Source organism: Tupaia chinensis, unplaced genomic scaffold (assembly GCF_000334495.1).
Source record: "Tupaia chinensis unplaced genomic scaffold, TupChi_1.0 Scaffold000256_1, whole genome shotgun sequence".
In the NCBI taxonomy this organism is placed as follows: domain Eukaryota; kingdom Metazoa; phylum Chordata; class Mammalia; order Scandentia; family Tupaiidae; genus Tupaia; species Tupaia belangeri.
In genome coordinates, this window is record NW_006159736.1 from 141,872 (window position 1) to 166,718 (window position 24,847).

At 35.2% G+C, this 24,847-nt stretch overlaps 1 protein-coding gene across 1 annotated transcript in view; it reads left to right on the forward strand.

The window, feature by feature from the left end:
- The window catches only part of KHDRBS2 (KH RNA binding domain containing, signal transduction associated 2), a 528,464-nt gene that overhangs the window by 99,338 nt on the left and 404,279 nt on the right, over positions 1 to 24,847 (forward strand). Inside the window, exon 3 of the mRNA XM_006149188.1 lies at positions 17,242 to 17,358. Coding sequence (XP_006149250.1) covers positions 17,242 to 17,358 — 117 coding nt within the window. The remainder of the gene's footprint in view (positions 1 to 17,241; positions 17,359 to 24,847) is intronic.

Here is a 24,847-nt window from a genome sequence, read left to right on the forward strand (position 1 = left end):
ATTCTAGATGGGAAATCACATTTAGAATGTTGTGATGATGCTCAGGGAATGAATGTAAATTAATAAAAAAAATTTCAGAAGAAAAAAAAAAAGGCATTAGAAATACCTATTTGATGACTGCAGTTAAGCTATATAGCCCTAGTTAGGTGCTACTTTACAGTATGTTCATTCTATTCACTGAGGTTTATGCCTAAAGTCAGTCTTGTGTTCATGGATATGTACATATCAGCTGTGCTTGCTATTGAAAATATTTAGATTTATTAAGATATTTAGTGAAACAATAAAATGGGGGAGGCATAGAAAGCAACAATAGATACCAGACACAGTGTGGGAGGAGGGTGGGAGATGGCAGAGGGTGGGATAGGGAATCAAGGATGGGAAAAAAGGCAAAATATACAGAAAACAAGAAATGGAAAATGATTTGTTGACAATAACACATATGTTGATGTGCTTGATTGAGCCAATATACAGTGTATTCTCAATGGAAAAATCTCATTTTGTATGCTATAATGATGTACAGTGAATGAATGTAAATAAAGAAAAAAATGTATAAAAAAAAAAAAAAAGATCGACTGTTTTCTCCTTAAAGTCGGGAATACTGCAAGGATGTGAACTTTCACCATTTCTCTTTAACATTTTACTGGATAGTCTATCTGGAGCAATTAGGCAAGAACAAGAAATAAAAGGTACCCATCCTAGGAAGAAAGCAGTGGAAAAATTTCTATTTGCAGATGATATGATCTTGTATTAAAAAATGCAAACAAGTTCACTAAATGCTATTAAAACTGATAATACGTCTAGTGAGTTTGCAGAGTACTAGATTAGTATACAAAAAGCCATACGATAGCATTAAGTATTCAATGGTTAAATTAAGAAAACTCCCATTTACAATAGTATCAAAAAAAAAAAAAACTCCTAGGAATTAATTCAATAGAAGAAGAATAAGATAAGGCTTTTCATTGAAAACTAAAAAAAAACCCAAATTGTTGAAACAGATTCATCTAAATAAGTAGAAAGACATACCATGCTTATGTGTTAGGGTATTAATATTGTTAAGGTGACTGTTTCATTGCAATCTGTGTCAAAATTTCTGGTGTCTTTTCCCAGAAGTCAACAAGCCAATCAAAAATTAAATGGAAATATAAAATAACTAGAACTATCTTGAAAATAAGGAACAAATTTGAAAAACTCAAATACTCAATTTTGAAATATACTGTAAAGCTAAAATAAGATAATTAAATACTAGCCTAAAGGTAGAAATAATGTCCAGTGAAAAAGAAATGAGATTCCACAAATTAGCTAGTATGTCTATGGTTAGTTAATTTTTTTTTTTTTGACAATCAAGGAGGAGCCCTATCTTACATGATACACAAGAATTAACTGGAAGTTACCATAAATCCAAATGTATTCATGAAAACTATGCAACTCTTATAACAAAATGGTAAATCTCGCCAAGTAGTGGCATTTAGATATGACACCAAGAGCACATGTGAAAAATAAAAAATAAATTTGACCATGTTAAAATTAAAAACGTTTGTGTTGAAAATGACAGTCATCAAGAAAATGGAAAAAAATATGTGAAGATTGGAATATTTGTAAATAATACATCTTAAGAGGGCATTGTAGCCAGAATTGTGTAAATAATTCTTATAACTTGGTAACAAAAAGGCAATATATTCCTGAGATAGCTACTGAACTTGAGCTGTGAAATATTGATTTCATTGTTCAATATGAATATTTTCTTCTGAGACTTCTCCCTCCAGATTCATTTCTAGTGGGTAGGGCTACCTCTGTATCCTCTCCCTCTCTCTGACTCTCTCTGTCTCTGTGTCTCCCTGTTTCTTTTCATTTTTTTTTTTAAGGTAAAGTATTCTCTGGGCTCTCAAGGCCCTCCTTTATTGTCCTAATTTGTGCCTTTCCCCATCCCATTTAGAAAAGGCACAAACCCAGGCCCATTCTGAGATGGCTACTGACCTTGAGCTGTGAAATATAAGCACTGCACAGTTTTCACTTTTTAAAATTGAAATAGAAAATGTTTTTATTACCTTTTTTTCTTATTTTTAATTTTATTTTTTTCTCCTTTTCTCTTTTCTAATTCTTTTTGTTTGTTTGTTTGTTTTTAATCTTTGTTCTTTGGCTGCTCTACCTCCATGCACTGTGTGTCTAGAAATGTAAAAGTGAATAATATCCAAACATCTAAATACAATTAGTGTCAGAATACTCCTCAGTTCCCACTGAATCTGACTCACAAAGAGTGAAAAATAGAATGGAAGTGAGAATATAGATCACCTCTTTTTGCACACCTCTGAAAGCTCATATTGAACTTCAAGAATTAGGAAAAAACACACCATCAATCAGATGACCAGAAATCACCACAGGGTCACAAGAAATGTGGGAAAGCACGAAAATATCTCTCTTCCAAGGGAAAATAATATCTCCTCTTCATCCTCAGACAATACGAAACTCACAGAAATGTGAGATAATGATTTTAGAATATTCATATTGACAAAGTCAACAGAGATGGAAGAGAAGAGAGACTATGTACTGCAGAAGACACAGGAAAAAGGGATCTATGAGTTCCAGGAGGTGAGGAAATTCTTGCAAGATCTGAAAGAGGAAATAAACACCATGAAAAAAGAATCAAATGGAAGTGTTAGAAATGAAGGCTATAATGCAGGAAGTCAAAACCTCCCTTGCAAGTATTAAAAGCAGAGTAGATCATACAAAAAATCGAACCTCAGATATAGAAGTTCGAATTGCTGGCCTAGAAAAGTCCACCACAAAAACTGAGAAAATTGCTTGAAAAAATGAGAATAATATATGAGAAAAACTAGATACCATCAAATGTTCAAACATCAAACGTTCAAACTTCCAGATTAATTGGTATATCAGAAGGTGAAGAGACCCATAAGGGCATTGATAATCTATTCCATGAAATCCTTTTCAAACCTAGAGAGACATTTAATGATCCAGCCCCAAGAAATACAAAGGACCCCAAATAGAATCAAACCAAGAAGATCTTCTCCAAGACACATTGTAACCAGATTGACCAAAACCATAGACAAGACAAGATACTAAGATTGGCAACAGGGAATCATTAAGTTATCTACAAAGGTTATCCCATCAGGCTAACAGCAAAGCTCTCATCAGAAACAATGTGAACAAAGAAAGAATGGGAAATATATTCAAAGTTTAAGGGAAAAGCAATTTCAACCAAGAATACTGCACCCAGTGGCCAGCAGTTAGCGTAATGGCTATGTTGCTGGACTCCAGCGTAGTCGACCACAATACGCTTCCTGGACCAGGTGGCTTAAAACTCACACCAGGTGCATGTGCATGCATGCCCAAGATCCTGAGAGGAGGAGAATGGAGGAGAAGGGATTGTGGCGTGGCCATCCCCCCAGGGAGGTGATTTTTCACTTTCTGTCCTTCAGTCTCGGTCTGTCTGGCGAGCACACGCCCTACAGCTAAAATCTCTCTAAAAAAAAAAAAAAAAAAAAAAAAAAAAAGAATACTGTACCCAGCAAGATTATCCTTCATATGGAAGAAAAGAACATTCTCAGATAAAATCTGAAAGAATATACTGATATAAAACCAACTCTCCAAGAAGTTCTGAAAGGAGTGCTATACCAGGAAAATTAAATATAGACACCCAGAAATAAGAGTTCAAAAACTAAGAAAATGGCCATCCTAATTGTAGGGAAAAGTCTTGAGTTGAATATCATATCCCAGAATTTAATCGGTAAGATCAGACCACAACACAACACAAGATAGATAAAGTACCTGAGACTGAAATGGTGAAATAGGAGTTTATGACTTTTGAATAAAACATTTCTGATTTTCTTTTAGGTTTTGTTTTCTGGTTTTAAGGATTTTTGTCTTGTCTTGAGCTGCCAATAAGATCATTGTACCTACCAACCATTTGAACAGAATCCTAACCTGCTTCCTGGCTTTAAGTTTTAAGCAAAGCTCTCATAGCATTTCTTTGACTTTTTAAAGCTAAGACTACTTTCCTTGAAATTAAAAAAATATATTAAAAAATAAAAAAAGAGGAAATGTAAGGCATAGCATTTATTGGCATTTACCAAAATTACAATTTAATGCACATAAATTCTTAGTATGCTCTGTGATATTCTATAAAGACTTCCTTTCAATATAAGAAATGAATTAAGGAGTGAATTGAGGCACTCCCATTAAAGCTAATGTAAAAAGACTGGGAGAATAAAAAACTTTTAATTACATAAATATTCATGATAAAAAAAAATTAAAAAGACGGTACATTTAAAAATGGTACAAGCCTTGGGACCAGCAGTTGGCGTAATGGCTATGTCACTAGACTCCATGTAGTCGACCGTGGTTTGAGACACAGACCCAGGGGCTTACACTCACGCTGGGTGCATGTGTGTGCGTGCCCAAGATCCCGAGAGGAGAATGAAGGAGAAGGGATTGTGACATGGCCATCCACCCTGGGGGATGATTTCCCTCTTTCTGTCTCTCTGTCTCTCTCTGTATTTTCAGCAAGTGCACATGCCCTATAGCAAAAACCTCTCAAAAAGAAAAAGAAAAAAAAAAAAAAAACAAAACAGGTACAAGGCAGTGAAACAACAATCCTTGCTTCTATGGAGCTGTCATTCTAAGTACATATTTATTCAAATTTAAATATATTGAAGTAGCCATTTTCTGAATGGTAATTAGCTTTTTCAAGATTCAAGCTGATTAAAAATCAACCTTTGTATTGTTCTGTATTTTACTGTATATACTGCTTAAATAGTTCAACACATTATAAAAAGATACACTTCAATTTCCTAAAGTTAGATATTGATTCAGTAGGAGAGGAAAGAGAATGAGTACTTTTTTAAAATTCATTTAAACACCATCAGTCTGTTCAATATTAGGTAAAGGATTATTCAGTTTGTTTTTTTAGCCAAACCACGTATTATTTCTGAAATCCTTAGTTGAAACTTATTTAAGAAACTATTGGATGAAGAAACAAGAAATCTAAATTTCAAGGACATTTTTTATCATTATTATTATTACTATTACTACTACTAATATGGACTAGAGAGAGACAGAGAGAGAGAGTGAGAAAGCAAGCCACCAGGTTCAGGACTCGAACGCATTTGGACATGAGGGAATCCAGTGCCTTAACTACCATGCCACCTGCAGCCCCTCAAGCCTCAAGCACTTTTTTTTTTTTTTTGTAGAGGTTTTTGCTATAGGGTGTGTGTGCTCACCAGAGAGAGACAGAGAGCCAGAAAGTGACAAATCACCTCCCAGGGGGGATGGCCGTGCCACAATCCCTTCTCCATTCTCCTCTGAGAATCTTGGGCACGCACGTGGTGTGAGTTTAAGCCACTGGGTCTAGGACTCCAATCGTGCTCAACCACGTGGGAGTCCTGAGACATAGCCCTTATGCCAACTGCTGGTCCCTCAAGCACTTCTTAATAGCCATACTAAAGGTACTATATAGTTAAAAGGAAGTTTCTTGTTTTTATCCCTTTTTTAAATTTTTTTTTGTAGTCCCATTTCCCTTTGAAAAAAATATTTTTTTTTTATTTTCAGACAAGGAAAATTAAAATTAGTCTTTAAATGCCAATTTTATAGGCTAATAATTAACAATGTAGGTCACTTAACTTTCCATACAATTTTGTCATTTCAGTTTTTTTTTTTTTGGAGAGATTTTCACTGTAGGGCGCGTGCGCTCCCCCAGGGGGGATGGTCACGCCGCAATCCCTTCTCCTCCATTCTCCTCTCGGGATCTTGGGCACGCACGCACACGCGCCCGGTGTGAGTTTTAAGCCACCGGGTCTGGGACACGAACTGCGGTCGACTACGTGGGAGTCCAGCGACATAGCCATTACGCTAACTGCTGGTTCCCATCATTTCAGTTATTTTTTTAATGACCACCTTAATACAATTATTCCAGAAATGTTATATATTAATTTTATAGTTTGCATAAAGTCCCTATCATAATGTATAGAATACATTTTAACAGATAATTTTACATCTTTTGTCTGTTAAGTGTTTCTCCTATTTGCATCTCATACCCACCCTGTAACACTCACTCTCTACTATCCACTCTCCTCCCTTACAATCTGTTATCTACACTTACCCTCTCTACTATCATACCATTTGATCTTTCAATTCCTTCCATAGCGTGAAGACATTTAAGTGTATATTGAGTAGGAATATACAGTGTGTGTCCTTCAGTACAAGAACATGATATATTAAATTCAATTACTCTTCTGCTTCTACATGATTCCATTAAGGCAATGGACTCTACCCAAACTAAAGACTACCTTAGAAGTTTGGCTGATAACTTTAAACTGCCATGGAACTGATCCTCATTATGTGATGTAACGTCTCCAAAAGGTCTCAGCTATACATGTTAATATTTTAAACATATTTATTGAGAGAAAATTCAGACATAAAATGTCCCCATTAAAAGTGTACAATTCAATATTTTCATGCATTCATGAGATTATATAACCACTGCCAAAATAGAATTTTACAGCATCTTAAGTCCTTTGTAAAAGAAACCCCATACCTATTCATAGTTACTCTTATTCCTCCTCCAGTTTTAAATAACATTAATTTAATTTTTGTCTCTATAGGTTTGCCTAATCTGCATACTTCATAAGAAATGGAGTCCTCAATATGTGGTCTTTAGTGACATCACTTAGTTTACTTCTTTTGAGATTCATCCATGTTTTGCCACTTCATTTCTTTTTATCGTTGAATAATATTCCATTGGATGGAAATATTTTATTTTGCTTATCCATTGATGGCTATGTGAGTTGTATCCACATTTTAGCATTGTAAATAATGCTGTTGAGAAAATTTATGTACAATTTTTTGTGTGTAGGTAAATGTTTTTATCTCCTGGGTTATACTTTGGAGTGGATTTGCTGGGTTATATGATTAATATAAATTTAACATTCTGAGGAATAGCCAAATTGTATTTCAAAGAGGCTGTACCATTTCACAGTCCCACAGTTACTACACGAGGGCTCTAATTCTCCACATCTTTGCCAACTCTTGCTATTTTCTTTCTTTAACGTTGTTATCCTAGCGGGGATTAAAGGATTAGGATTTGCAATTTCTTGATGTTGAACATCATTTCATGTGTTTATTGACCATTTTTGAAGAATATTGCTACAAAGCGTATGTGCTTGCTATAGAGAGAAGAAAAAGGGAAAGTGAGAAAGCACCCTCAGGGATGATGGCCATGACATAATCCCTTCTCTTTTCCTATCTCAGGATTTCGATCATTCATGCACAAATGTACACGTGCTCCACATGTTTTTCAAGCCCCTGGATCTGGGACTTGAACCACACAGTTGGCCATGTGGACTCTAGCTGCCTTCACCACCATGTCAACTGGCTGGCCTTATTGACCTTTCTTTACCTTCCTTTGGATAAATACTTATGCAGGCTAAAGTGTACTTCTCAGTACTTACAGTAATGCCTGGCACATCGTGTGTGCTCAGTAAGCACTTTTTCCCCCTTATAGAGATGCATCCACTTGCCAGAGAGACAGAGAGGCAGAAAGCTAGAAATCATCCACCAACCAGAGTGGGGGATATGACCATGTCATAATGTCTTCTTCCTCATTCTCCTCTCAGGACTTTGGGCAGGCATGCTTTTGTGCCCTGCATGTCTTTTTAAATGTCTGGTCCAGGACATGAACCATGGTTGACCATGAGGGAGTCCAGTGACAGAACCATTTCACCAACTGCTTTCCCAGTAAGCACTTGTTGATGGAGGAATATGTCCTCATCAAACATAAGCACATATATTTATTTTAAGACATTCTGTAGAGTCAGAAAAGTCCTTTAAACAACAAACTTGTGCAATTTGCACATGTAAACAAAGCTTACAAGAGATTTATGTTATGTGATATTTAAATATAAGATTTACTTTTAAAAGTCAGGATTTCATTGAAGGCTAATAATGAAAAGCATTTTGGCTCCATTATGGCTTACTTAAAGCAATTTAAAGTTCTAAAATATAAGAACATATTAAGGTGTTATTTTTATGACTATTTGATAGGCTAAAGAATGTATTAAGTAGTAAAACAGAAAAATGCAGATAAAAATAGAATTACATAGCTGCGTGTTGGTTTACTGAATTAATATTCAGTCGTCTACTCATACAGATTATTTCATAAAAAGTGCATCTGTTTAGTACTTTTGAAACATCTTTATTCGTACAGTTGTACATGCTGAATGAATTAGGATTTGGGTTTGAGCTTTGGTTATAATTAAGATAAAGGGTGTTTTTAAATCTTAATACATTTCACTTAGTAACTTTTTAAATAAAAATAATTTGATCTTGGAGAAGGTTGTATAAATATGACAAAGATGTGTTTTATAATACATTAAAGCATGCTGCACATGGAATGAAAAACATTTAAAACATGACCAAAGACTCTGGAGTAGTAAGGAAAATATGATTAAAACATGCAAAAGGGTGGAAGCATGATAGTAAAGAGTTATTTATAGCAGAACAAATGGGGCATGGATTGTGTATGTTTTTATATTAAAATTCATGTCAAATCACTTTTTCAGCATGTTCTCAAGTTCCTTTGTCCTTTCTATAAAACACAGACCATTCTGTAAAGTATAGTATGGTTTCATATAGACCCTGTTATTTGAAAACTTATGAGGAAAATATTAAGCATAAGATATATTGTGATCAGGACCAGCAGTTGGCATAATGGCAATTTCTCTGGTCTCCCATGTAGTCAAACCACAGTTTGAGTCCCGGACCTGGTGGCTTAAACTCATGCTGGGCACGTGTATGTGCATGCCCAAGATCCCGAGAGGAGAATGTAGGAGAAGGGATTGCAGTGTAGCCATCGCCCCTGGGGGGTGATTTCTCACTTTCTGTCTCTCTGTCTCCCTCTGTCTTTCTGGTGAACGCATGTGCCCTATAGCAAAAAACGTCTCCAAAAAAAAACAAGATATATTGTGATCAACACATTTAAAGGACCTACATTTTTATATTTAGTATATAGATTCCTCTCCTACTATGTATGCTTTCTTTAACTTCAAGCATTTCTCTCTGAAGACAGTGATAGGATGAGATATTTGGATCTATGTCAAGAGTAGCTTTTCTTTACATTTGTGGTAGATTGTCTCAAACTCTTTTAGCTCACTTATACATTGACCATTATTGTTTTATTCTGTAATATTATGTTGGTTCTGGAACTGAATATATTGTAATGGTTGATGTTTTCTCCTAGAGTCACCATTCATCCTAATTGCTAATATAAGAACATATTAAGGTGTTATTTTTATGACTATTTGATAGGCTAAAGAATGTATTAAGTAGTAAAACAGAAAAATGCAGATAAAAATAGAATTACATAGCTGCGTGTTGGTTTACTGAATTAATATTCAGTCGTCTACTCATACAGATTATTTCATAAAAAGTGCATCTGTTTAGTACTTTTGAAACATCTTTATTCGTACAGTTGTACATGCTGAATGAATTAGGATTTGGGTTTGAGCTTTGGTTATAATTAAGATAAAGGGTGTTTTTAAATCTTAATACATTTCACTTAGTAACTTTTTAAATAAAAATAATTTGATCTTGGAGAAGGTTGTATAAATATGACAAAGATGTGTTTTATAATACATTAAAGCATGCTGCACATGGAATGAAAAACATTTAAAACATGACCAAAGACTCTGGAGTAGTAAGGAAAATATGATTAAAACATGCAAAAGGGTGGAAGCATGATAGTAAAGAGTTATTTATAGCAGAACAAATGGGGCATGGATTGTGTATGTTTTTATATTAAAATTCATGTCAAATCACTTTTTCAGCATGTTCTCAAGTTCCTTTGTCCTTTCTATAAAACACAGACCATTCTGTAAAGTATAGTATGGTTTCATATAGACCCTGTTATTTGAAAACTTATGAGGAAAATATTAAGCATAAGATATATTGTGATCAGGACCAGCAGTTGGCATAATGGCAATTTCTCTGGTCTCCCATGTAGTCAAACCACAGTTTGAGTCCCGGACCTGGTGGCTTAAACTCATGCTGGGCACGTGTATGTGCATGCCCAAGATCCCGAGAGGAGAATGTAGGAGAAGGGATTGCAGTGTAGCCATCGCCCCTGGGGGGTGATTTCTCACTTTCTGTCTCTCTGTCTCCCTCTGTCTTTCTGGTGAACGCATGTGCCCTATAGCAAAAAACGTCTCCAAAAAAAAACAAGATATATTGTGATCAACACATTTAAAGGACCTACATTTTTATATTTAGTATATAGATTCCTCTCCTACTATGTATGCTTTCTTTAACTTCAAGCATTTCTCTCTGAAGACAGTGATAGGATGAGATATTTGGATCTATGTCAAGAGTAGCTTTTCTTTACATTTGTGGTAGATTGTCTCAAACTCTTTTAGCTCACTTATACATTGACCATTATTGTTTTATTCTGTAATATTATGTTGGTTCTGGAACTGAATATATTGTAATGGTTGATGTTTTCTCCTAGAGTCACCATTCATCCTAATTGCTGAATACAATGAAGTGTTTCAGTTTTTCTCAAACTCTAGGTTAATCTATAGCCTCTGCTAATGCTATTGCTTTCTGATTTCTGCAATCTCTGTGCTTACTCATTTCATTCCACATACTGTAGTCAACCGGATGCTTTTAAAGTAAATGGTATCTATTCTGCAATCCACTTGGCACCCTGCTCCAGACCATCTCCCATTTCATGCCCATTAATTGAACTACATTACTTTCACTAAAGATCAAAATTCTCAACAGTGTAATTAAGTACCTGAATTTATTTTTGTAATGTCTTCCCTCCATCGCCACTCCTCACTCCTCCAAAGTGATTTATTTTTGTTTCTTAATCCCATCATGTTCATGGGTTCTCTCATGTGTTCCTCCTGCCTCCCTTGGAATTCCTCTCCTGCCTCTGCCCCACCTTCCCATACATCACATTTCAGTTTAAATGCTGTTTACCAGGAGACGTTTTTTAATGACTCCAGTTATACATTCCTATGGAATCCTAATCTCCTAGCACAGTACTTGGCACATAATTGTCATTTGACATATATTTGTATACCGAATGATTTATTAAAAACTTCCTCTTTTCCCTTTTTATTAAAATCTTCCCTTTTCCTCAAGAAGTTAATTCTTTACCCTTCTTTATTATTTTATTTTCTGAACAGAAAGATTTCTCAAGTTTCTTTACTGAGCTATTCTTTCCCATCATTCTCCCTTTCATGACTTTTAGAAGCCTCCCTATTTAGAAAATCACTAGGTTTATATTTTCATCTTAAATTTCTCTCAATGTGTTCCCCTATATGGCTAGTGGGCTTTTCTATTTGAAGAGTACTTCAAATTTAATATACCCCAAATTTTCCTCCAAAAGTTATTTTCCTGCAGTTCATAATTTTGTTGATGGTATAGCCTCTTTGCAACATCTGTATAGAATATATTTTTCTTACTACTTTACTTTCCTTATATCTCCCCAATTCAATAGATTGCCAAGACTTTTTGAGGTACCATCCTAGACTCTTATGTTGTCTCTTTTTTTTGTGCCCACCATTGCACTTGTATTTCCATTATCATTTACCAAGGTTAAACAAGACAATGTGCAATGAGCTCTTGCATCTTTAGTTTTTTCTGACTGCGCTGAATCCTTCCAGAATATTTCTGTCATTTTGGAGCTAATGTCCCTGCCTGTTCCTACGCCCAGCTATTGCCTCCCTGTTCAATATACAGCAAAAGCAAACAAACAAAAAAAAGCAAAAAAAGTTCTAACTTCTCCACGTAGAAACCTGTTTTCTTCCTTTGAATTCTCATAGCATTTAATCTGTACTTTTTATGGCACTTATCGGTTTCTTAGTTAAATGATAATAATTCCTGGACATACGCCTTTTCACCTTAATGGAGTTTCCTGAAAGAATTATTGATGTCTCATTCACTTTGTATCCTCTCTACTTTTCACAAGTTCTAGATACTGAGCAGAGGTGGTTAGTGAGTTACTGAATTGTTCCATTCTTGCTTTTATATAAACATATTTAGTGAATAAAATTTAACCTGTGATAATATATTGATAATGACTTCAACAGTGAATTCTAAAACATTCTGATTTCTATTCCTTGTTTTTGTTTTTGTTTTTTGAATACTCATTATTGTCTACTTTGTTAAGTTGGAAATGGTTTTCTTTGGTAGCATCCTCTGTAAAATCCGAATGCAATGATTAAATTTTGCACTATTAGAATAAAACACTCTTCCCTTGGTCACCAAATTTCTTTGATGATTGCTAAGATGAATTCCTGACATGCTGTCATTTCCTGTTTGTTTATACATGAAGGATACTTTCTGATCTACAATTATAGTCCCTCTTTGTTCAGTCTGCTCAAATTTTGCTTTGCTTTATTTTAATAGCATCAAGCACAAGGGTACAGTACTAAAAATTGATTTAATGTTGAGTTCCCAAAGCACACACAGTAGTTCTACGAAGTCCGATCTATTAGAAACGAGATTCATCTGAAAATCAGGAATAGAGTAGATATGAAAATAGGGTTCAAATATTGTCATGTATGAGGACAGGAGGAACTTGAGATCATGGAATAAGAAAATTTGAGACCAATTTTGTCATATGAACAAGAGTGTGAATGAGAGTATGAGAGTATGAATGAGATGAAGCAAACAGCTAAACATGGCAGTTCAGAATTGTTCGAGAGGCCTTTCATTGCAAAGCAGACGCAGGTCCAGTATCCACAAAAAAGAGATGTGAGTGTATGAGAATCACCAACTGAATTTGAGAAAGAAGACAGAGTTGCTGGAATTAGGTATTAACTTGATTAGAAAAATGCAAAATGTTTAAAACAAAAAGATTTATTTCATAGCAGTATCAATGAATTGTTAGTAATCACGAGAAAAGGATAAACGACATTCTGAGATACCCTATGCCTACAGGATGAACTGGTAAATTTTGAAAGAAATGGCCAATATTCTGAAGTCTATTTTTACCAAATAATTTATTGACTTTGAAATTTATTTATTCCATGAGGAAGAAATCCAAAGAGAGAAAAGGAGAGAAAGAGATAAGGTACCCCTGACTAGGTCCTGATGCTGCAGTCCACCCCCATCTTCTGCCAGCCTGGCTCATGGCCACGGTGCTTCATATTGTACTTAGGGAAGACTTTGGATGAGTAGTAACTTTCCCATAAGGACTAGCCTCAAGTGTTGTGTTTTGTCCCTGCACCACTGTTGGGCCATATTTTTTTCACCAAATTTTAAGCTGGTCTTGGGTTTACTATTTTAAAAATAAACATCCTTAACATATTATTCTTAAAATGTCCCTAAATTTATGATAAGTGCTTGTTTTGCCACCAATTATGTTTTGTTACTTTTCAAATCCTCTGATATTATATTCTTTCAGCTAATTCTATTTAAAACACAATTTAAGGGGCCAGCAGGTGGTGTGGTGGTTAAGGGTGCTGGACTCCCACATGGACGACTATGGTTCAAGTCTTGGGCCTGGTGGCTTGCTTTCTCACTTTTTCTCTGTCTCTTCCCCTTTCTCTGTCCCTCTCTGGTCAAATTGAAATAAGAAAATAAATAAAGTTAAACAAAATAATTTTTTAAAAACCCACAATTTAAATATTTGCTTTTAGAAAAAATTTTGAAAATCTGATTAAAGGATCGAGTAGTCGCTGAACTCCCATGTAGTAGAATGCAGTTCTCATCCTGGATCCGGTGGCTTAAACCTCACGCCAGGCAAGTGTGTGTGCATGCCCAAGATCCCGAGAGGAGAATGGAGGAGAAGGGATTGAGGCGTAGCAATCTCCCCTGGGGTCTGATTTCTCATTTGCTGTCTCTCTTTCTGGTGAGCACATGCACCCTATAGCAAAAACCTCTCCAAAAAAAAAAAAAATCTGATTAAAATTGCTCAAAAGATTTTTTAATATATAAAGTATTACAACACAACTATTTAGTGACTTAAGCAAAAATGAATTTTACATACACAAATTTAATTTTCTTAAAACGTATGTGGATAAAATACTTTCAAATTATTTGAATATGTTTGGCATACTGAAAACACAGCTGTGTTCACTCTATTAAACTTTAAGAATCTTAAAAGATTCCTCAGTTACTAAATTATGTCTAAATATTGAAGACACTGCTGTGTAGCTTTCAATTTATTTTCTGTGTTTAAAAAAGGTTTACTTTAAAGAAAAGTTTAGGACCAGTTGCTGTCAGTGAACTCATAATTCACCTGTCATGACTGTGTCAATTGGCTTTGTTTGAAGGGGACTGAGTACAGGATAAAAGCAGAAAAAAAGAAATATCTTGTTAGAACAGCTCTTATGCTGACTGTTTTGAGAGATTAAAATACATTTCCAAAAACTAAGCACAACATTAAAGATATGTAACCAGCTTCATGACTACTTTTGATGTTTTGGGACTTAAACAAAAATGCTGTTCATTTCTTTGAGAAAAATGCCCTCTGAGTCATTCCTCAGTGTTAACTCCAAAATCTCAACATTGTAGAAAACATAAAATCCTGTCAGTAAACTGAAACTGTGATAAATAAACACTAGTTAGCAAAAACACATGGTATACTATGCATTTATAAACGTTAAAAACACACATTAAAATGATGACTTCCTTAATATAATGTTATATAACTAACATGCCTCATAAAGGATACTTTTGTACAGTTTGTAAAATTAAACTCTGATCATACGTCTTCAATGTGTTGGATATTCTATTTCAACAGAAAAAATTTTGAAAGAATTAAAAGGGATGTTTCTCTTATAGCTTCAAGAAAATTTGGTTTCAAATTGGTTATCACATAGAAATAAAATTACTGTATTAAAAATAGAAGTGTTGGGAAATATGTCACAAGAATCGAATACAAGAACAGAAAATTCTGAGAGTAGGGACCTCGTATTGCTTCTGTCAATAACCTGTCCTCAGCCAGTATGGTATGAAATGCCTTTCTTCTTGTCACAGTCATAAGCATTCCCAGTGGAGATGTCACTTTGACTGCTTTGATATTTTTGAATTTAATGTTTTACTATCATCAATAAAGGGAAGGAGCTTCTGTAAAGAGTACTACAATGAAGTTCAGTCAAATTTTACTCAACTGGATTTGTTCCCTTTAATTTCTTTGGAATGTTATCTAATGCTTAACGCATTCAAAAGAACATGTATAACATTCATGCAGAGTTAAAACAAAATAAAATGAACATTCTCTAACCCATATGTTGAAGAAAGTCTAAAATATTATCTATTGCTTTAACATTACCTGTATATTACCCCTTGATCATATCCGGACTCCTCATGACAAGGGAAGATCCGAAATTTTATGTTTATTATTACTTCTGTCATTTATGGGATAAATTTACTCCATATGTGTGTATTCATGGAAAAATTTCATTTGTTTGCTTGTTTTTACATTCTATAAAGAGTGTCACAGACCTAGAGATAGAATTTTTCATCAAAACTTCTATTTTTAGAATTTCTTAATGAGAATTTCATATGGTTTCAGATAGTTCACATTTCCTGCCATGTAATATTCATTCCACAGTGAACATGTCATGATTCACTTCATTCATTTTTATTAGTCACTAACAGAACAAAGCAAGATGAGTAAGCCTGAAGAACATTATGTTAAGTGAAATAAACTAGACGCAGACAGAGAAATACCACCTATTCTTACACATGAGGAAACTGAAAAAAGAAATGACTTCTTAGAAATAGAGAATTGAGGGACCAGCAGATGGTGTAATGGTTACTTTGCTGGACTCTCATATGGTTTACCACAGTTCTAGTCCTGGACCTGGTGACTTAAAACTCATACTGGGTGCGCGTACATGTGTGCCCAAGATTCTGAGAGAGAATGGAAGAGAAGGGATTGTGGCATGGCCATTCTCCCTGGGGGTAGGGGGTGATTTCTCACTTTCTGTCTCTCTTATCTCTGTCTCTCTGGCAAGTACATACACCCTATAGGAAAAATCTCTCTTAAAAAAAAAAGAAAAAGAGAATTGAATGACTTCTAGAGACTGGGAAGTATATGAGGAGAGGGATTAATGATGTTGATTAATTGAACAAAATTACACATAGACAAGAGGAATGGTTTGTTTTGTTATAAAATACTATAGAGTGAACATAGTTAACAACAGTTTACTATATATTCAGAATAACCAAAAGAGAGGATTTTGACTGTTCTTAACACAAAGTAAGGAGAAATGGTTGAGATGATGGATACATCAATCACCCTTATTTAATCATTACACATTATATTCTTATACTGAAAAATTACATTGTACCCCACAAATATATATTATTATTATATGTCAGTTAAAACATCTTTTATACTCTACAATAGGCAAAACTTATTTTGAGATTGATTGTAGATTAAAATAAAAAAGCTAAAATCATAACTTGTGAGACAAAAACATAGCAACACCTGACTAGGAATGAATTATGGCATAATTAATTATCTAGGCCATTTGGTTGGGTAATATTTCTTTTACTAGCTAATATAAATACTATGATATTTGCTCTTAATTAACCTGTTTTTAATCCATGTCTCATGATGCATAAAAAAACTCAATGGACTCCCTAAATTTTCTATTTTAACAAACTACTTTGTATATATGTTCTATTCATAGTATTTTTAGAACATTTTTCTTTATGGACTCATTTATATTATTTGCTGATCATAAGAATAACTCTTTAACACAGAGAACTTAAGGCTAAAGAATAATTGTCTCTTTATTCTCCATCAACAAGTATGTACTGGGCTATTATGAACACAGGTATTGTTTAACAACATGAATATTAGGCTTTATTTTTAAAATCAATTTTAAATGCTAACCACAATTTTGAAGATACAGACATATTAAAAGTGTTTCTTAATGTAGTTGAAGAGAAAAAGCCTTTGCAAATTTTATAGGCCAATGTTATTTCTCTGTTCTTTTTCTTAATAAGTGATTTATTTGTTTGGCTATTTATGTACATTATATGTTCAACATAATATTCAATTTGACTTTCCTTTAGGAAGAATTCTGTGTGTGTGTGTGTGTGTGTGTGTGTGTGTGTGTGTGCATGAATATGTTTGTGCATGTCTATGGCACAACCCATATCTCAATAGTAAAGTTTGGAAAAACTCATAACCTATCAATTATTCTTGGTACAAGTTATCCCTTTCCTCTGCCTTAAAACAGACATTCTATTGATTTTGTTTCCTAGTTCAATTTTGTGGGGAAATTGCTTGGACCAAGAGGAAACTCCTTGAAGAGGCTACAGGAAGAAACAGGTGCTAAAATGTCTATCCTGGGCAAAGGATCAATGAGAGATAAAGCAAAGGTACTGAACTTTGAATTTGGTATTTAACACATGCAGGAGGTTACCTGTAACACTGATGGCCACATTTCATAACAAACCTGAAATGTTCTATTCCCTATCATTTTCACGTTATGGGACCATCCTGTTGCACTTTCCAGTGTTTTCTCTACTGTCATAAAAATCCATTTTTAGCCCTCAGTCCTTGGGACCAGCAGTTAGCGTAATGGCTATGTTGCTGGACTCCCACGTAGTTGACCGCGGTTCACATCCCAGACCCGGTGACTTAAAACTCATGCCGGGTGCATGTGCGTGTGTGCCCAAGATCCCGAGAGGAGAATGGAGGGTGAAGGGATTACAGCATGGCCATCCCCCCTGGGGAGGTGATCTCTCACTTTCTGTCTCTCTGTCTCGCTTCGTCAGGCGAGCGCATGCACCCTATAGTGAAAACCTCTTAAAAAAAAAATCCATTTTTAGCCCTCAGTTCTTTTCAGAACATATTTTCTGTATTTTTATTCTCTATAGCCTTTTGTGCAGGTTTGGTATCAAATCTTTTTACTTTTTTTGGCAGCCTCTGTAGGATGTTTTTGTATACCCATGTTCATTTTCTTTAATTCCCTAGCTGGATCCCTTTTCTTTCTTCAATCATATCACCTAATCACATCCATTGTCCCATTCTCTCATTTTATCTCTCTGCTCCATTTCACTTTGATCTTCTTACCTGAAGCAATTTCAAATACTTATCTGCAAATCTAAGAGAATCCTCCTTATGTCTTGAAATGTTTCAGTGATATTAAACAACTCCTCTGACCCCCCAGAAGAACAATAAGCTAAGGAAGACAAGTTTGATGTTTGAAATGATTTATTTCTCATCTGATTTACATCATTTCTCATTTTATAAAATGATGGCAATTTTCTGAGTATTAGAATTGAATGTTTGAGAGAAAGAACTATTTATAGTGATTTATTCATAGGATTTGTGAAAATTCATTGGGAAACAGTAGATGTGTATAGTAGCATTTTGACCAGGCCATATTTTATGATTTTATATGTTATGTTACTGTGAAAAAATGAAATGTTCAAACATTTATTTCTGATGGTAGGAATACTTAGAAAATTTCTCAGGCATTCTGCCTTCAAACCACTAATGAAATCTCTTAAATTAAGGAATTATCGTGAGAAATGTTAATGAACTGATGAATATATCATGCAGATAATATGTTAACTTTATTGCAATAAATCTGTATTTAGAATTTGAGCAAGACACTCTATGAGCTTTTTAAAGAATTATTCAACAATCAAATGGAGAAAATTATAAAAGGGATCATTCTTACCAGACTTTCCTGTTGAATGACTGTTTTTTTACTCTTTACTGTGCATAATTTAGAAATGTCTACATTCTTGCCAGTCTTCCTGCTTCTAGTTTATCTAATTACACATAAAAGAAATATTACAAGTATTTAACAGGTAATAGCACCAGTACCTACTCATGAGATAAGCTTTCGACTTCTGCCCTCAGTCAATTTAGAGTTTCTTTATATATGAGGAGAACTTGATGTATGATAATCTATGCCTGTACTTTCATATATTTTTTAATAATATTTTTGTTATATTGTCTTCAAATATCTCGTAGTCTTACAGTATAAGCTGTTTTATACTCATCTTTGGTTGTTGGAAAAGTCATGATGTATTTTTTATGTTTTTCTGTGCAAAAATGTGTCACTACTTTTCAGACAGCATAATACATTCTTTCAGATTTAGGTCAGGTGCCATCTCCCTAGTATAATTTCCCTGAACTCGTATAATAAGCTAAGTCTGCTTCAGTCACTTTAACGTATTTTTCTGAATTATCCATTTATCTCATCAAATTGTAAATCTTTCACAGGCTGAGAAATGTCCTAGTCAGCTTCGTTTACTCAGAACCCCCATCTAGTCTTGTCCTATCTTTAAGACAGATGTGTATATATTTTCTTCTCTATTTGGACATTTTCTCCTGTTCATAAAGTTTTAAACTGGGTTTCTTTTTTTCTTTTTTCTTTTTCTATAAGCATATTAGGTACCAGCATTAAGTACTTGAAAATCCAATAGGAAATAGATTTGCTTCTTATACAGAAATTTCCACTAGGCTTTTAACTTTCTGTTATTACCTGTTGCTTGAAATCCTATTTCTCATTCCTTTTTTGGTTGATCCCTCATGTTTGGCTGTGCTTTGAATGTTTCCATTGTTATTTACAAAATTAAGTAAAATAAAAATATTTAATAATAGTAACATACATCATAAAATAGATTTTTCTAGAATCTACATAAAGCCTTACATTTCCAGGGAAATTGAACATACATGGGCCTGTTCTGTAGCTTAATTGTTAAGAAGCCAGATCCCACATGGTTTGACTAAGTTTGGAATCCTGATCCTTATGAGATCTCACATGGCTGACTTTGTGGTTCAAATCTCAGACCTGGTGACTTGAAAAACAGACTGAGATGAGACCAGCAGATGGCTTAATGGTTATGTCATGGACTCCCACATAGTCAAACACAGTTTGAGTCCTGGGCCCAGCAGTTTAAAATCCAGGTTGAGCATGCGTGTGGGCTTGCCCAAAATCCTAAGAGGAGAATGGAGGAGAAGGGATTGCAGTGCAGCCATCCCCGTGTTACAACTTCTCACTTCCTGTCTCTCTGTCTCTTTCTGTATCTATCTGTATCTTTCTGTATCTAGAGTGGACGCACCCACCCTATTGCAAAAATCTCTCTCTAAAAAGAAAGAGAAAAAAGGAAAACACACTGAGCATGTGTGTTTGTGTGCTCCAAATCCTGATGGGATGGAGAAATGGAGAATGGATTGTGTTTTGACTGTGCCCATGGGGAGTAATTTCTCAACTCCCTGCTCACTCTCTCTTTCGTAAGCAGGCATATGTATCCTTTGGAAAATTTTTTAAGAAGAGAGAGAGGAGATGCTGAGGAAGTTTATTGGTTTTCTTTTTCACTTGTGTCTGTGTGAAGATTACTTACAAGGAATCTAGAGTTGATTTAAGGTATATGGGAGATTAGAACCAGCAGATGGCGTAATGACTACATCACTGGACTCCCATGTAGTTGACTGCGGTTCACATCCTGGACCCAGGGGCTTAAATTCATGCTGGGCACATGTATGTGCATGCCCAAGATCCCGAGAAGAGAATGGAGGAGAAAGGATTGCAGCGTGGCCATCTCTTCTGGGGGATGGTTTCTCTCTTCCTGTCTCTCTGTCTTTCTGGCGAGTGCATGTGCGGTATAGTAAAAACCTCTCCAAAAAAAAAGTATATGGGAGATTATGTGTAGATTATATGCCAATACTGTGCTATGACAGTTTATATGAAGGAATTAAGTGTACATAAATCTGCTATTTGCAGAGGGTTATAGAACCAGTCCTTCATGGGTACTGCGAGATGACTGTGTCTGTACAACCACACACAAAGGTGATATATCTATGCATTAAGGACATATTTGTTGAACACACTGGGTGTCAAGCATGGTTCCTATTTACGTTAACAAATATGACAAGGATTTTCCCTTTTTGCAATTGATATTCCAGTGGGAGAGATAGACAGCAAATAAGTGAATATGTTGTATGAATCATTAATAATTGTTATTAAGGATTAAAATAAAACAGGAAAAAGCAAAAGATATTAATGGTTGTAGGAACAATATTCCAATTTAGTGATCAAGTAGAACAGTAGATAGTGAGAATGAACCCACCATAGAAAGATCAGAAGCAAAAAATATGACTGTAGCTATATCTTCGTTTAATAATTGTGCTTATTCCCTTTTGACCACCTCCTCATTTCTTAGCTCAACTTTATAGCAAAACTCACTGAAAAGTTATTTAAAATAATGTTTTCTTTTCTCCATTTTTACTGTACTCCTTAGTCCCAGTGACTGGATAATCTTATTTTCTAGAGTTTGGAATCAAGGGCTTAGTCTTCAGACTTATTTCTTCCCTTCATGATCTCATGTCATTTAGACTTCTGAACCCAAAACTTTTATTTACTTATTTATTTATCTGAGAGGGTTTATGTTATGGGAAGTACGTGCTTGTCAGAGAAACAGAGAGAGATAAAGAGGCATAAAGTGAGATATCACCCCCCTAGGGAGATGGCCACGCCACAATTCCTTCTCCTCTATTCTTCTCCGCTTGTGATTTTGGGCACACACGCACATACCTGGTGTGAGTTTTAAGCCGCCAAGTCTAGGACTCAAACTGCAGTTGATTACATGGGAGTCCAGTGACATATCCATCATGCCATCTGCTGGTCCCCTGAACCTAAAATTTTAAGTGTAGCCCCCAATCTCTCAAGTTCTAGATTCTAGATGTATATATTTACCTATTCAATATGTTAATGTAGATACCTAATAAGCATTAACAAATATGTTCAAAAGCATGCACATAAATACAAGTATGTAAATACGCTGACGAAACCCATCCCTTTTCCCAAACTTTAGTCAGGTTTCTCTGAGCTTTTTATTTAACCTGGCCTTACAGTCTTTTTTTTTTTTTTTGGAGAAGTTTTCACTATAGGGTGCGTGCTCTCGCCAGACAGACAGAGAGAGACATAGAGACAGAAAGCGAGAAATCACCCCCCAGGGGGGATGGTCACGCCGCAATCCCTTCTCCTCCATTCTCCTCTCGGGATCTTGGGCACGCACGCACACGCGCCTGGCGTGAGTTTTAAGCCACCGGGTCTGGGACACGAACCGCGGTCGACTACGTGGGAGTCCAGCGACATAGTCATTACACTAACTGCTGGTTCCCAGTCTAAAGATTAGCTGTGTTTATTTGAAATTTATATCAGCATGCACTAAGAAGATCATCCTGCAACTGAAAATTTGTTTTTCACATTTTATTCAAAAATAAAATAATAAATGACTCAAGCATTACACGTTGCTCTTTTGTACTTACAGACAGGCATGGGTCAGTGGTCTTCTGTGTGGAGTTTCAGACAAAATATCGTTTAATAAACTATTTTGCTTCACCTTTGTAGGAAATGATAATGCCAATTGTTTTTATATGCTGAGTATGCTGTTAAAGTGCTATACAATGTGTGTCTTAAACTTGACCTTTAGCTCATAATCAAAGGAGTTATTTGGCTGGTAGCTAAATCAAGACAGAATAAATCATCAAAAGTATTTATTCTAAGAAGCTGTGTACTCAAAAAAGATTCAATACTGTGCTTTATAGACAATATTAGACATGATTCAAGTCCTCATAAAGCTTGTAACTTAATTAAACATCCTGATCTGTTGGGCATTTTCTTTAAAATATTTAAGAAAGTATCAATCATTTGGATTAGCAGGTGCATAGGATGACAAACGCCTTAGCTTTGTTTTTGAAGCTCTAATATGAATTCTTAATCGCTAGGAAAATGTGACATTTAAATAATTGTTCTGGGGAACAGCAAATGATGTAGCAGTTACTTTGCTGGACTCCAACGTGGTCAACCCATTTCAAGTCCTAGACTGGATGTCTTGAATCTCACACCGGGTGTGCATGCCCAAGATCCCAGGTAGAGAATGGAGGAGATGGGATTTTAGCATGGCCATCCTCCTTGGGGGGTGATTTCTTGCTTTCGTTTCTCCAGGAAGTACATGCACACTGTAGCAAAAATGTCTCTCTCAGAAAAAAAAAAAAAAAAAAAAAAGAAGTTTCCTTATCATTATAAAAACAACTAGATGAGTGTAAACATCCTATAGCAAATCTCTCTCTCAAAATAAATAAATAAATAGGGACCAGCAGTTGGCATAATGACTATGTCGCTGGACTCCCATGTGGTCATGTGTGGTTCGAGTCCCCAATCTGGTGGCTTAAACTTACACAGGTGCATGTGCTTGCGTGCCCAAGATCCAAGAAGAGAAGGGAGGAGAAGGGATTGTGGCATGGCCATCCCACCTGGGGATTGATTTCTCGCTTTCTGTCTTTCTGGTGAGCATACGTGCCTTATAGCAATAACCTCTCCAAATAAACAAATAAATAAATATAAAAATTTTAAAAAATATAGAAAATAGTTCTAGTAGTCTGTATTAAGACTCAATAAATTTAGTGTTATTTATGTTATTTTGGTTTTGACTGTGATGGGGAAATATTCCTTTTTATTTACCTATACCTAGCTTATAACTCTATAAAGAAAGTGAGAAAACAAAATCAAAATAAAATATAGAGGTATACAAGGCAATGACGGTTACGAAATCTTACTATCTAGTCATGATTTCTTTTTCATGTTGATCAGATCCCATAATATTTGAACTCACATTTGTACCTAAAACTATGTAGAAATGCTTGAACAGAAACTAAATTTTGAATTTTTAGGATATGTGATATTCTTAGGAACATCTATTGATAGAAAGTAAAATGTACAGTATGTTTGCAATATTTCAAAATACTTTAGGAAATTAACTGGCAGTTCAGAAATTTCTTTAAAGTCTAAGTCCTTCATATACCATATGGCCAGCTGGTTCCAAATACCCACCAGCTGCTAGCTTCACTAGCATTTGCTTCTGAGCAATCTTCAGGGTAACTTACTGTAGCTTCAGACAGTGTGTTATTATTTTTAGCCATGCTGATGGCAAAGATTGGTGAGGGAGAACAGAAGAAGTAGTTCTACAGGCTTATTTTTGAAAAGAGCAAGAAACAAGCATATTATCTGCATCCATACACACACACACACACACACACACACACACAGGTTAGAGAGTTTAGAGAAAATTAGACAATGGCTAAACCTAGACAAGAGTGAGGAAATATGAAAGCATAAAAGCAAATTTCTTATAGACTTACCCGTTGTCCTTCAGCAGAAATTGCAGATGGCCATAAGTTACATCATAATGAGAGGTATCTGGGCATTTCTCTTAATAAGCTTAGTTGAAATTATAGATTGTGATCTTAAAACATGCTATTGGTTATATGGTAAAAGTAAAGTGCTATTTGGTGGAATTTTATTTGAAAATGTGTGATAATTCTCAAGGCAAGCTTTTCTTTGATGTGCTAATAACATTTGAGTTTCTATTTTATAATATATCTTCAGTATTTGGTGATGGCTACTTTAGTAAATCCTTTCTGATTTCATGGCAAGGATGATTTTCATCAACAATAAATTCAACTAAAAACCTTCAAAGAGATGTGGCTGCCTGGTGGGCAATGCGGGTGTGAACCAGGCACAAGCCATCCTTCTTTCATTTGGCTTCTGGGCTCTGACCAACATCAAACAGCAGCTAGTCTCTCAAATCCTAACGGAGGAGAGCCATGCTCATTGCTTGTCAGTCAGGCTATGACTGGCTACATAGACTCCTATTTCAGCTCTTTGATATCCTGAACGCCAAAGCAGTTTGTAATCCGACAAAATCAAGAGCCCAAATACTCTGACTTTAATTTTAGCTGTACCCCTAATAAACTGCACAGTAGACCAACAGTATTTCTTTCTCAACTTCTCTCTGCAGAAAAAAAATGCCTAAGTCATCCTGACATTCAGCACTGAGAGAAATA